General features: G+C 41.6%; 1 protein-coding gene across 4 annotated transcripts in view; it reads right to left on the reverse strand.

The window, feature by feature from the left end:
• Positions 1-541: 541 nt before the first annotated feature.
• The window catches only part of LOC101175684 (calmodulin-regulated spectrin-associated protein 2), a 32,559-nt gene continuing 20,384 nt past the window's right edge, over positions 542-12,716 (reverse strand). For 2 of the 4 annotated variants that reach the window (XM_011486756.3, XM_011486757.3), the window contains 17 exons: positions 11,576-11,715; positions 10,164-10,254; positions 9,927-10,031; positions 8,571-8,640; positions 8,203-8,478; positions 6,787-7,465; positions 6,533-6,673; positions 6,239-6,452; positions 5,428-5,611; positions 4,732-5,350; positions 3,237-3,373; positions 2,938-3,152; positions 2,765-2,864; positions 1,917-1,982; positions 1,307-1,422; positions 1,090-1,208; positions 542-999 (listed from right to left, as the gene is read on the reverse strand). In XM_011486756.3, coding sequence (XP_011485058.1) covers positions 703-999; positions 1,090-1,208; positions 1,307-1,422; positions 1,917-1,982; positions 2,765-2,864; positions 2,938-3,152; positions 3,237-3,373; positions 4,732-5,350; positions 5,428-5,611; positions 6,239-6,452; positions 6,533-6,673; positions 6,787-7,465; positions 8,203-8,478; positions 8,571-8,640; positions 9,927-10,031; positions 10,164-10,254; positions 11,576-11,715 — 3,569 coding nt within the window. In that variant the 3' untranslated portion in view covers positions 542-702. The remainder of the gene's footprint in view (positions 1,000-1,089; positions 1,209-1,306; positions 1,423-1,916; positions 1,983-2,764; positions 2,865-2,937; positions 3,153-3,236; positions 3,374-4,731; positions 5,351-5,427; positions 5,612-6,238; positions 6,453-6,532; positions 6,674-6,786; positions 7,466-8,202; positions 8,479-8,570; positions 8,641-9,926; positions 10,032-10,163; positions 10,255-11,575; positions 11,716-12,716) is intronic. The other 2 variants (XM_011486758.3, XM_011486760.3) reach the window with 1 other exon arrangement.

Raw genomic sequence — 12,716 nt, forward strand, 5'->3', positions numbered from 1 at the left:
TACAGCCAACCGACTGTTCATTCTGAAAAGATGGAAATTGCCGTAATATACAAACTAAATTAAGTTACAAACACACATGGAGTTCAAAGTTCTCAGAACAAATTGAAGGACATTTTCAAAATATCTTCAAAGTCTTAACAAAATGAAATAAATTAAAAGTGTCTTCCAGGTGTTTTCCAGACTCTTTTGATGGTTCTCATCTCATCTGAGGTATGATCCACACTCTGCTGGGCACTTCACTATACACACAAGCTGCATGCAGCTTTTATGAGCCTGTCAGTCACACGTACAAAAGCAAGAATACATGAACTCTCATCAAAGCGATGCACAGACAGCCCGTTTAGATGTGACCTCAGATGTGTGCGTTTACTGTTAACACCAAGACAGACAAATGAAACACAATACTGTTGATAAATCCCCAGGACATTAAACAAGCTTAAGGCCACACATGATCAACTGAGAGAACCCAAACTGTCTCAGAGAGGCCTGACATTCAGTGCTTCAGTGATTCAACTAGTTAAGGCATGACTCGCCTGTATTCTTTTTTTTTGGCACAAGAGAACATCGATTCACATGCTGACAACCACACACCTGCGCCCCGCTGTCGCATTACTGTCCATTTTATAGCATCTGTGGCACTGGGAATGTGTGTCCTTGTGATGAAAAAGTCTTTTGTCTGTTCCTATCGAGCATGTCTGGGGGCTACTTTGGGTGCTTTTTAGGTGTCCCCTGCTTCTTGATCTGCCACAGATGGTTGGCGATGGTGATGGCATCCACGCTGGCAGACATGGTTTTGGCTGGGATCTGGCTGAACTGCTTCCTATCAGAATTGTACTTATACAGGGCCTCAATCATTTTGGGCGTGATGCTTTTGGGACCAATGCCGGCCAGTCTGGTCATCTCCTCGGTCTCGGGGCAGTATGTGTAGATGGACCTAAACTGGCATCCGGAGTCACGGAACAGCACCAAGAAGTTATTGGCCTCAGATTTTTCCATTTCCTGAGGAAGATGGTCCAGAAAAAAAACCCTCATTGTAGGAATTCTTTAAAGGAATGAACACATTTATGCACATCCTAAAACAATACATACATCGAGTATCTTGTTTTTCTGCCCTTCATTGACTTTACCAGCCAAGCAGCAGTGAGCCAAGGCATTCTGGATGATGTGCTTGTTGGATTTAGCACTGGGTTCCTTATACAGTTTAGGTCCTAAAAGAAAATAAAACAAAAGAAAGGAAAATGCATAAATAAAATACTTTATTATATAGAATTATTGAGAATCATAACGTCATCTAAGTTGTGCCTACCGGTGTATTCAGTGTTGGAGGGAGTGGAAGAAGTTGTGGAATCGTTTTCCCAATCTTTCTCTCCGTTGCGACTTCCAGCCGAAGGACACGAGGAAAAGCCCTCAGTGGAGTCTGGCCTGATGTCACACACACAACGCCAACAACAAATGACACAGACAAACGCAACGACAACCACATTCCAGGCACCGTAGCACAAGACACAAACACAGACGTGCGTGCACACAAAGACATTAAACAGGGTCAGAGAGCCACATCAAATACTGCTTGTAATACTTTCTGAAGGTTGGAAAAAGCACGTTCAGCCAAGCGAGGATGTGTCCTACTGCTGCTTTCATGGATACTTAGAGATGAACTCCATGAGTTCATGAGGAAACAGCAAACACACACGGCAAAGCAGAGAAACAGGCAAACCACAGCCTGAAAAGCAGCTGCAAAAGTCAGGATGAGGGCAAAAACATGGAAGCAGATCTGGAACACAAGCCTAATGATCCTGAAGCAGAAACTACAGCACCGAGTTCATACAGTTTATGTTAACTTCTGCTTCGGAAATTTAGATGATATATTCCTATAAGATGTCTACAAAGACACATTTTCCTACAGCCTTACTAACCTTCTCTTACGTTCTTTGGGAGAGCTTAAATAAAACGGAACATGGTCAGAAGCTAGCTTTTTGCCTCTGAGGGACGCATGCAAGAGGAAAAGGAAAAAAGGGATAAAAGAGAGACAAGTTGTTTACTGTAAAGCTTAGAGGGATTTAAGAGTCACAGAGAAGAACACATGCTTATGAGTTAAAGCCCCACTCCGATGAAAATCGTGTTTTTAACATGCTCTTAAGGCAGTTTTCTGGCATATTTAAATATGTCTTTATTCAAATTGTTGTGAATCAGGAACAGGACAAAAATGACGTTTGAAAAAGCTTGTAGTTGTGACGTAGAAGCTACAATTGGCAGGTCACAAGCTCCCATTCTGATGCATCCATTTGTAGAGGACTGGATCCACGTTGGTCTTCCCTTTTCTTTGTCTGAGCGCGGAATTTCAACTGGATAGCTACAATATTGCTCACCATTTTTGCTGCACCCGTAATGTTAGGTTGGGGGTTTGAGGGGTTGTAAGCTAGCGGGAGAGAGTGTAAGTAGATGAATTACAGGAAGTGGAGGTGGGCTTCCCATAATTCCCTCCCCACCAACAATCCCGCTCATAATTTCAAATGACGACTCTATAGAAACCATGTTCTAGAAAACGACATAGGTTTACGGCATAATCATAAAGAAAAGACGACTGGAAACGCTTTGAGAAGAGATTAAAAGAGGATCGGAGTGGGACTTTACGTTTTTTACTACAGAGTTAGCGAGTAAAATGCAGTGATACTGGGATGCAGACATTTTTGCGTCAGATATTTTTGACTTGCCAATCAGAGCGTTTATAACAGTGTGGTTGAAGGCGGAATGTGCGTCCCACCTGCTGTTCTTTCTGTTGTCTGACTGATCTTTGTCATTGTCAGCCAGATTGAGTGATGCCAAAGAGACGCTCGACACAGAGAAGCCTCGAGGACGCACCCCTGAAACTCAAAGACCCACAGATCAGAGTGTGCTGCAGAGTGACATGCATTTTGGAGTTTGTGCTTCCCTCACCTGTCAGTCTCACAGAGGGAACAGATGACTCCATGACGTCCCTGTGGATGGATTTGGGCCGTGGCTTCTTCTTGAGACTTCCGGATCGAGGCTTGATGACCTCATCCATGTCTTCCATCAGTTTAAGCTGCTTTCTTCTCATGCATTCGTTCTTGATGAAATCCATTCTTGCCTTGTCTTCGTCCTTCCTCTGCTGCCCCTCCTCTGCCTTTAAGCTTGAGTACAGGAAAACACAAAACGATGTCAGTGAATAGCAGAGAGTTTATTCTGCAGTTTACTGTGCACGTGTGGAGGCACACCGAGCGGCTTCCTTTTTCTGCTCTTGGTCCAGCTCCTGTTGTTGCTTCTTTTCCTGAGTCTCCTTTTCTCTCCTCAGCCTCTTTTCCAGGAGAGCTGCTTTCTTGGCTGCCATGTCTTTTTCCTCTTTTGCGTCATCCTAGCGTTAAAGAAAAAATACATTTTAGGTCTTTGTACACTTAGTTTGTGCATCAAGACAGAATAGACTTGTTTTGAATTATTTTCATTGAAAGTTTCCCCTCATATTTCTGTCTTATCCAAACTTTTTTCATTTGAAAGTGAACTAAAAGACAGCTGACTTGGAAAAATTTGTCTTTACTTTGTTTATTTCTGTTATGGTTGAGGCTGTAATTCTTTTTTCTTTTTGAATACCTTTTGATTGTTTTTTTCTGTCTCTGTTTTCTTTGACATTTTCTGTCAGAGTGGGAGGTTTTCTGTCTTTCTTTTCTTCTGCCATCTTTGTTTGAAGATTTTTTCCTTAACTGCCCAGAACACCTGATTGGTCTTGAATTTAAGAACAATTATCTATAACGGGGTTGGCCAACCCTGGTCCTCAAGAGCCAAAACCCTGCCTTTATTCTAGGTCTCCCTGCCCAGCTTGATTCCACCTTCTCATTGACTGAACATGCCTGATTTAGGTTTTCAGGATCAAGCAGTCCAGGGAGAGCTGAAATTCAGGTAGGGTTGTGGTTCTTGAGGACCAGGGTTGGCCAGCCCTGATCTAAAAGGTTCCATGGACCTAGATCCTGGAACAGTCATACTGATATTCGATACAGCCAAACACTTTGACTATCTACAAAACTACATTAAAAATTAGACCCTTAACCAAATATTTGTTGTTACTTAATTTCAAATCATTTAGATATAAGGAATATGTAAATCATATGAAATGTGTTATTTAGTTCCCTATGTTAGGTTACATTTTTATTCTTTTGGTCCACTGTCTTTTGTTCATGTGGGGGTCGTCTTCACAATAGCCTTTTTCCTACTTCTTCCACATTTCTGCACATTGAACTGTTGTATATAACATAAATTCTCTGTTATCTCCTTTTGTTTCGTGCCATGATGCTGTGTATGTGATAAACAAACAAACAAACAAATAAATGCATAAAAAAATAGGGTGAGGATCTGCATGACAACATTCACATTCCTAGCATCTTCTACCGGAGCCCCTCCAACTGGCAGCAAAAGAGCTAATATTTCTTCCCTGTTTATTTAGACTTTGGTCATTGTCGCTTTTGGCTATATTTTTTTGTAATAAATCTCTGATTCCTTTTCTTCCTGGGGTCTTTGTGAGAGTTTTTGAGACATTTAATTTGTTCTCCTTTTCTTTATGTTACGTCTTTATTTGTTACAATCCCATAGACTGGCTAAAGTATTAAAAAGAATTTTCATTCCACTTCACACCCTTTCATGGTTTTTTGACCAACCTAATAGCAAAACTAAAACTTCTAACAAAGATAAACTTCCTATTGAAACTTTGGAGCTTTTGCTCACCTTAAAAAAGAATCCACAGCACATTTTCTGGTCTTCTCTGTAAAGTTCTCCCGTTTCTCCCTCTGCAACCACCTCAGGAGGCTTCAGCTCAGACAGAGACACCTCCACCAGGTCACCCCTCTCCTGGGCCTCCCCCTGAACTTGGCTGCCCGTGTTGCTTTGGACCGGCTGCTGCAACACATCTGCTGTATCTGGCTGGGGGACGTCTCCCTTTGACTCCGCCCTCTCCTCTTGCAGCTCGACTTCCTTTTCTTTGGCTGATTCTCCCGCGTTCAGTAATGGTTCCTCTTTGCTCTTAGCGCTGTCTTTGTTGGGACCCAAATAGGCAAACGGGCTGGTCTGTGTTTGGCTGGGGTTGAAACGCCTCAGCCGGGGTAAACTGTCCACTGAGGTGGGGGTGTTGAGCATCCGGCTGAAGGAGGTGACCTTTAGATCATTTGGACGGGGAGTTCGCGGTGTTCTGGCATGGAAGGAGGCTGGCCGTCGCTTGATGCCAGCAGGGGCTTGGCTGGTGGCCCGAGGGGAACCATAGGAGGACAGGACAGGAGATAAAGACCCCACGGAACCTCGACCTGACCCTCGACTCGTTACGCTGCTGCTACGCAGCTCCCGAAGCTGCCTGTTTAAGAAAGCCCACACAATGACTATTTTTCACATGAACGATGGTGAAAAACCTCCTGAAATCCTCAGTGATACCTGTGTGGAGATGGAGCAGGGGGAGAAATAACCCAGGATTGCTGTGGTGTGTCTCTCATTGCCATGATCTTCTCCTGCTGTAGGGCCAAACGCTGCATCTCTGTCTGCAGGAAGCCCAGAGACGTGTTTAGCCTCTCAATCGAGCGAGTGTATTCTGCGAGGTCGGCTTCTCCCGGGGCCACACCTGATCGTCAGCAACAAAAGAAGGAAGACTTTAAAAGAAAAAAACTGTGACCAAAATCATTCACTTTGCCTGAAAGCAAACAGAAATGCAACCACTTTTTCTCACAATCAAAGATTTTACCTTCTAAAGAACGATCTTTTGAGCAAAGCGTTCCCAGTGTTCTTTTAATTATGATTATGCCGTTTTTAGCCCAAAAAATGGCCCAAGTGCAACAGAAATGATGAGCATTTTTGGAGCTATCCAGACGTACAGTTTGGCGCAATATTTCAGCTCAGAAAGGAAAATGAAGACATAAATGGATCTATTTGTCTGCTGATGGATGCATCAGAATGAAGCGGAGCAGGGAGCTTGCGACCCGCCATTGTAGGTTCTACGTCACATCTACAAGAATCTCCGAATAGCATTTATCCCTCTGCTCCTGATTCACCACAATTTGAATGAAAAATACTCAGAAATACAATTTTAGGCTTAACTTTCTTTATATATGCTCTCTACAACAACATGTTGAAAACACAAGTTTCACCAGACTGGGTCTTTAACAAAACAGACAGCATCATCAATTAAAAGGTAAAAGCTTTAAATTATGCTGTTTCTTGCTAAGGAAAAAAATGCAAAGGTGTTACCCACCAACGTCTTCAAATGGAGACTTTGGAGCTGCTCCATCTGGTTTGCACCTTTCAGTCTGCTCCACGCTCCTCTGGGTGCTCCTCTCTGAGGAGTCCAGTGAAGGCGCTGCAGCTCCTCCTGCGCTGGGGGGAGCTGTCACACCTTTCCTTTTCACTATGTTCAGAAAGGCTGTTTTGCCCATTTTCTGGCGATGGCGAGTGAAAGCAGCTTCCACCTGGCAGATGTTGCAGACACTGTCAGTTATAATTGAAGCTGTTTTATTGGAAACGGCTCTGCAGCCTTCAGTCGGTTTACCTTTTTCTTCTGGGCTTCAATTGCTCGGCGTTTTTCTTCAAGCTTCATCCGGAGCTGAATCATTTCTGAGGCTATGAGGTGGGAAGGGTCTCTGGGTGAAGGAGCTACTGAGGAGGTGATTGGCAGGGGAGGTGTGGAGAACTAGAGAAAAAGGAATAATAATTATTTATTTTTATTTAGAAAAAAAAACTCCCTTAACTTTGCATTTCTGCCATTTGAAACAAGTGTATTTGTTTTCAGAAAGTGGCACAAACCTGAGAAGAAACCGGTTTGTGTGTGTATGGAACATTAAGATCAGAGCTGTCTGGCGTGGTTCCTCCGCTGCTCCTTCCCTCTAACTTCCTGAACTTCTGCTCTGCGAAGCTCGTCATCCGCACCAGGCCTCCTCCAGATCCACCCACCGACGAGGCAGGACTCAAAGTGTGTGATCTGGGGAGTGTGGGGGCTGAACTAGCACAGGGGCTGCCTCTGTCTCCACCGGTTCCTTTTTGGCCATCAGGGTTGGCTTCACCGACGGCGTCTCGGCTTTGCTCCTGCCTGACAGGCAGCGGACAAGAGCGGGTCATGGCCTCCCAGTCTGGGTCTATGTCTGAATAATCTCTTAGAGATGAAGAGTCCTCATCCAGGCTCTGGATGTCTTCGGTTCGCACATGAATGCCTGTATCGACTTCATCGGTGGATGCAGAGTTGGGATCGCGGTCATGCAGATGTGCTTTAGCAGAAACTGGGACGTCTTCAGGAGCTTGGGCCCCTGAAGGCGGTGAAGGCTCCACACCGTGGAGAAAGAAGCTATTGTCTCCAACACCGAAGCTGGCATGAGGCCTCTCTGTATCATGGATGATCTTAAGAGCCTCTTCGATGCTTGGGGGAGTTGATGGGCTCATGTGGCCTCCATGGTGTTTACTGTTGTCTGGTAGGAGCCCATTGGAGTACCTAACAGAAAGAACTCACATTATTTACAGATCTGACTAGTAACAGTCTATGTTTGAGCTATTACTTCCGTTTTACCTGCACATTTAGGTTGTTTTTAGATTTACCAGCCTGCTATTTCTTTAGCACTACCCACTGCACAACTAAAATAAATGCGGTAAAAACAGATTTGCATAGGAAAATTCTACCACATTTTTCTGTATCTGACATTAACCCGTTGACACCTATTGATGCAAACGTATCAAACCACTGTGGCTCCTTAATTTAGCATCTATATGAAAGCAAAATCATTAGTACGTTTTTTTTTCATAGCTGGAAATAAATTTAGTTATCAAGGGGTTAAGATCATGTTTCTAGAAATAAAGTCAAAGTTCTTGGTAAAAAAAAAAACTCAAAGCAAAAGTTAAAAGTGATCATAATTCTGACATTTTTGTTAAAATTATGAGATGATGTTATAACATTTTTATAATTATGTCTTAAAAATTTTAAGTCAGAAATCCAATTTGACTCAAAGAAAAAAATCTGACTTTAAAGAAAAAAGTGACAACAATTGTAATAAAGTAAAAAGTTTGACTTTGAGCCAAGAATTTGGAAAATGTACATTAAAATTATATTTTACTTTCCCCATTTGATTTACTTTTTTACCTAATTTGTTTTCTCTACATCTAAATTGATAATACTATTTGTTTATTTTGTAACACATAAAATAAAACCAAATGCAATTTCCCTCTTTTCTGTACCTGTTTTGGTTCTTAATTGAAAATGTGTTGTTCCGCCCAAGGGGCTTTTGGGGAGTGAAGTCCTCATCCTCTTCGGGTATGTGCTGACCGTTCACGCTGACGGGCGTGGCTGAGAGTTGGCGCTTCATACCTCCTTTGGCTGCATAGTGAACTTTGAACCCCAGACTGTCGCTGCTGGCTGAGCGGCTCATCCCGCACGCAGAAGGAGCTTCGCAGGGCAGCAACTCCGGGTCTCCGACTAAGGGAATCTCAAAGGATATTCCCCGAGAGGAAGAGCTAAGGAAAGAGGAGGAAGGAAATGGTTGCTTGGTTTCAAAGAGAAATCAACAGACTCACTTCAAACGAGCCGATAAATAGTTTTTACTGACTGTTTTCCTTTGGGCCACGTCCCCGCACAGCCATCTACGAATGACATGGAGCTGGATCTCCTCATCTCACCTGGAAGCCACAAAAAATGTCAAGTCCCCGACTGAATGAAATAAAGTGATTAAAGGTTAAATAGTTTATACTTTTTAATAAATAAATGAATACATTCATTGTTAATCAATAAAAACAAAAGATATTTTAAAGCAAAACTGATGCACTGTTATACATCTGCCACTAGAGGGTATCTGACCTCTGTATAAAGACACTTTCCAAATGAAGGTTTCCATTAAAACTTTTTATGAGACAATCCATTCTTAGATATAAAAACCCTGGGTTAATGGGTTGCATACAAAATTATTGCTTGATTAAAATATATTTTCTTTATTCAGAAATAATAAGAGTTTCCTAAGTGCCAGTTCTATGTTCAGATATTTATTTAGACTGTCTGAGTTTTACATCTATACCATGTTGAAATGAAATATTTCAGTTGTGTCTTTCATCTAACCATTATTGCACAAATTGCTTATGTAATTTAAACCATTTTCAGAGTTAAAATCCTCCTAAAACATTTTATGTGTAGTAAATCCGAACCAATTTCAGCTCACTTTTGAATACCCACTCTGATCATCTTTGAAAAAGCGTTTCCAGTTGTCATTTGATTGGGATTATGCTGGTTTAAAAAAATACCCGTGTTGTTTCTGCAGTTGGTCAGAAATTCATCTCTGAGTTGTGTGTGGGACTATTTACATGGAATAAGCCAGTCAATTTCACATCATCCTTCTGTTAAGAATCTCTCCCGCTAGTTTACAGCCTCTGATATTCCAAATTTCTTCAATTCAATTCAATTTTATTTTTATACCCCAAAGTCACAACAACAGTCGTCTCATCCTAACATTATCAGTGCAACAAAAATGGCGAGCAATATTGGAGCTATCCAGCCGTATAATTTGGAGCCTGATGCCAGCTCGGATGAGGAAAACAAAGACATACACGGATCTATTTGTCTACAAGTGGATGCATCGGAATGGACCAGAGAAGGGAGCGCGTGACTCACCGTAGAAGCTTCTAGGTCATACCTACAAGCATTTTTTCATCTGCTCCTGATTCACAACAATTTGTATACAAATTACTCAGAAATTCAATTTTAACCTTAACTGTCTTTACACATGTCCTCCATCATGAGAAAAATGCCACAATAACATTTAAAAACACCAAAAACATGATTTTGCTTTGAGTGGGTCTTTCAGTTTCTGCTCTTTAAATTTTGTTTTTGACCTTCGCAATACATATTTGGATCACAAGTAAAAAGTAAATTTTAAAAATAAAACAAACAGAGCACATAAAAAAATCCAAAATACCTTCAGCAGATAAATTTTCCTGGCCTGAAGGTCTGTCTGCATAACTCTGTTTGATGGGACTGGACACAGGAACCGCTTCTCCACAGGAAGAAGTGGCCTCACAGACTGCATGAGAAAACCATCAATTACCTATCAATAACATGAATTCCATGGAAAAAGACGATACATGTTTTTTCTTAAATGATAAAAAAGCAGTTTCTTTTCAATTTTCAACAGGATTATTAAGATGCACTGTACCGTTGGGGTTGACGACTCTGGGCTGTACAAACGAGGGTTTCACCACTTCAAACCACCAGAAGAGCTCAGCCATAAACACCTGGTAGTTACTCTGCAAGGCCAAACACACATTAACTGCCCACAGGTGGCATTTGTCTTCCTGAGGATTACTTACTTGTGAGCATCATCCAACATTTTGACAGAGCATGCAGGTGACAGCCAGCCACATGTTGCTAGGAAACTACCTCAGATGGGTGTGCTTCATACACCAAAAAACTGTTTTAGACTGTCTGAATAATTTAACATCAAACTGAAGCATCTTGTGAAAATTGCCAAAAAAACTTTCGGAGATGGGTTCAAACGTGTCACTTAAAGGAAGGATGGGAGCAGCATTAAAAGACAAACGGATCATAATTTAAAAAAAGAAAGAAAGAAAGGATTTGTCCAATACATTAAAACGCACAAGTGGAAGATTTCATGTTCAAGTCCAGGCAACGTGATTTAGGCAATAGTACTGTTTATGCAATCTTTGAAATAGAAAAGACTGCATAGCTGGGACATTCAGAGCAAAGAAAGTGTAAAAGTACAATTTGGTAGTGAGGAGAGGAAAGTCCCATTCAGCTCAGAATGTGACTTGAATCTGAATGTTTCTGCCCACGCTCTCCGCATACTATTTACCCACACTTGCTCTGCTTTCTTTGGTATCTGAATAACACAGAGAAGCTCCTCGACATACAAATAAGAAGTCTGCTTGAGGACAAGGAGGGGGCTATAAAGTTTACATATTTGTTTTGGGAAAAGAGAAGGAGAGCCACAGAGAGAAGAAAATAGGAGAGACAAGCGGAGACGTTTGAAGGCCATAAATCCTCCCAGAGCTGAATCTGTTCTCTGTTTAAACAGAGAGAAGGGTGGGCTTTTATTTTGAAGGCAACAGTGCATCAACTGGCTGCTACAGCCCATGCAGTAAAAAGAAAAGCCTGCACCACTCATGTTTTAATCCAAAAGCAAGAGTTTTGATAAAAAAAAGTAGAGAAAATGTCGTGTTCACTTCCTTAATCTAGCAAAAAAAGGATTTAGTGTCAAAGATTAAAATTGTGTTGTGGGTAAATATATAAAAAGACTAAGAAAAAGTCTAGCTGTATGTGAACAAGACTAAAGATAAAGGAAGAGTGGTCAGTTTCTAAAAAAGAAACTGATGCTGAAAAGCACACAAAAAGAGATCACAAAATATAAAAGAAATTCTACTTTTTTTATGGTACTGCAGAATGCACACACTCAGCCTCTGAGGAAGGCCAAGCCACTCACATCCATCATTAAACGTTTGCCCACATGACTCATTTTTGCCTTTGTGTAATTTTCTTACTCCCCTCAACACAGCTGAACTCTCCTGATTTTCCACAGTCGCAGATCTGAAGGCCTTGAGGTTCTCCTACCTTTATTGAGGGGTGAGCGTAGAGCATGTCCTCCAGGCTGAAGTGACAGCAATGGTTGAGGTTATTCCTGCAGAACTCCTGCACCAGCTGGAGGTTGTACAGACTGTCAGCCAGAGACATGGTCTCCTTCAGGCAGATGTCTGCACAGTAAAGGAGATGGGAGGAGCCAATTGTAAACGCACACATGCAAGAAGAAGAAACAGCAAAGCCCAGACAGGAAAACAAAGAGTTAAGATCGTGTTTAATCCTAATTGTAGCTCACTACAAAAATCCAGAGAGGTTTTTAAACTTTCATCATCAGGATTTTTCTAATGTGTCTGTTCTGTAGAGGAAGCTCTAGTTTGCAAATTTATCAGATAAAAGAAGCTTTTCTCTGTGGAGTGAAGTCATTCTGTCTTACACTACATTTCCTTATTATTTTAGAGGAAAAAAATAAAGCTGCAGCCAACTCGCCTTAATGAAGCTCCCTTTGCTTTTCCATGTGTGTGAGCTCAACTAAATTTCGTCTTACGAGTCACAGAAAATCCAAACAAGTTGTTTATCTTTGAACAGGCAGCAGCTTTTTGCCTTTTTACAGCATTTTCCATCACGGAGTTCGTGACCAATCACTCAGGGAGCATCCTCTGAATACAAGCTTCTGCAATATTTCCTAAATTACCAAGAAAGGTGAATGTAGATAAAAAAATTACAGCAGTATTCTGAATAATATGAGCACTAATGTATCTCTACATCACTTCAAGACCACCCCAATCATCTTTTGATCTATTGTAAAAATGCTCTTTTAAATTATGATTACACTGTTTTTAGGCTAAATCAAAAAAATCCTGTGTCGTTTTGTGGACATAATTTCTGTAGAATTTGGCTTCTGAGTTGTAGGTGGGACTGTTGGTGAAGAGCGCCGTTGCTGAGAAGTCTTTGTTTACACACTCTCCTGCTAGCTTACAGCCCCTCACACCGCCGACCTAACATGAACAAAAATGGCAAGCAATATTGGAGCTATCCAGCCGTACAGTTTTTAACCAGATTCCAGCTCATTCAAGGAAAACAAAGCCGTACGTGGATCTGTTTGTCTGCAAGTAATAGAGCGGAACAGGGAGCTTGTGACCCGCCCAGTGTATTGTCTACGTAACAAAAATGCTCT

Source organism: Oryzias latipes, chromosome 17 (genome assembly GCF_002234675.1).
Source record: "Oryzias latipes chromosome 17, ASM223467v1".
NCBI lineage: Eukaryota > Metazoa > Chordata > Actinopteri > Beloniformes > Adrianichthyidae > Oryzias > Oryzias latipes.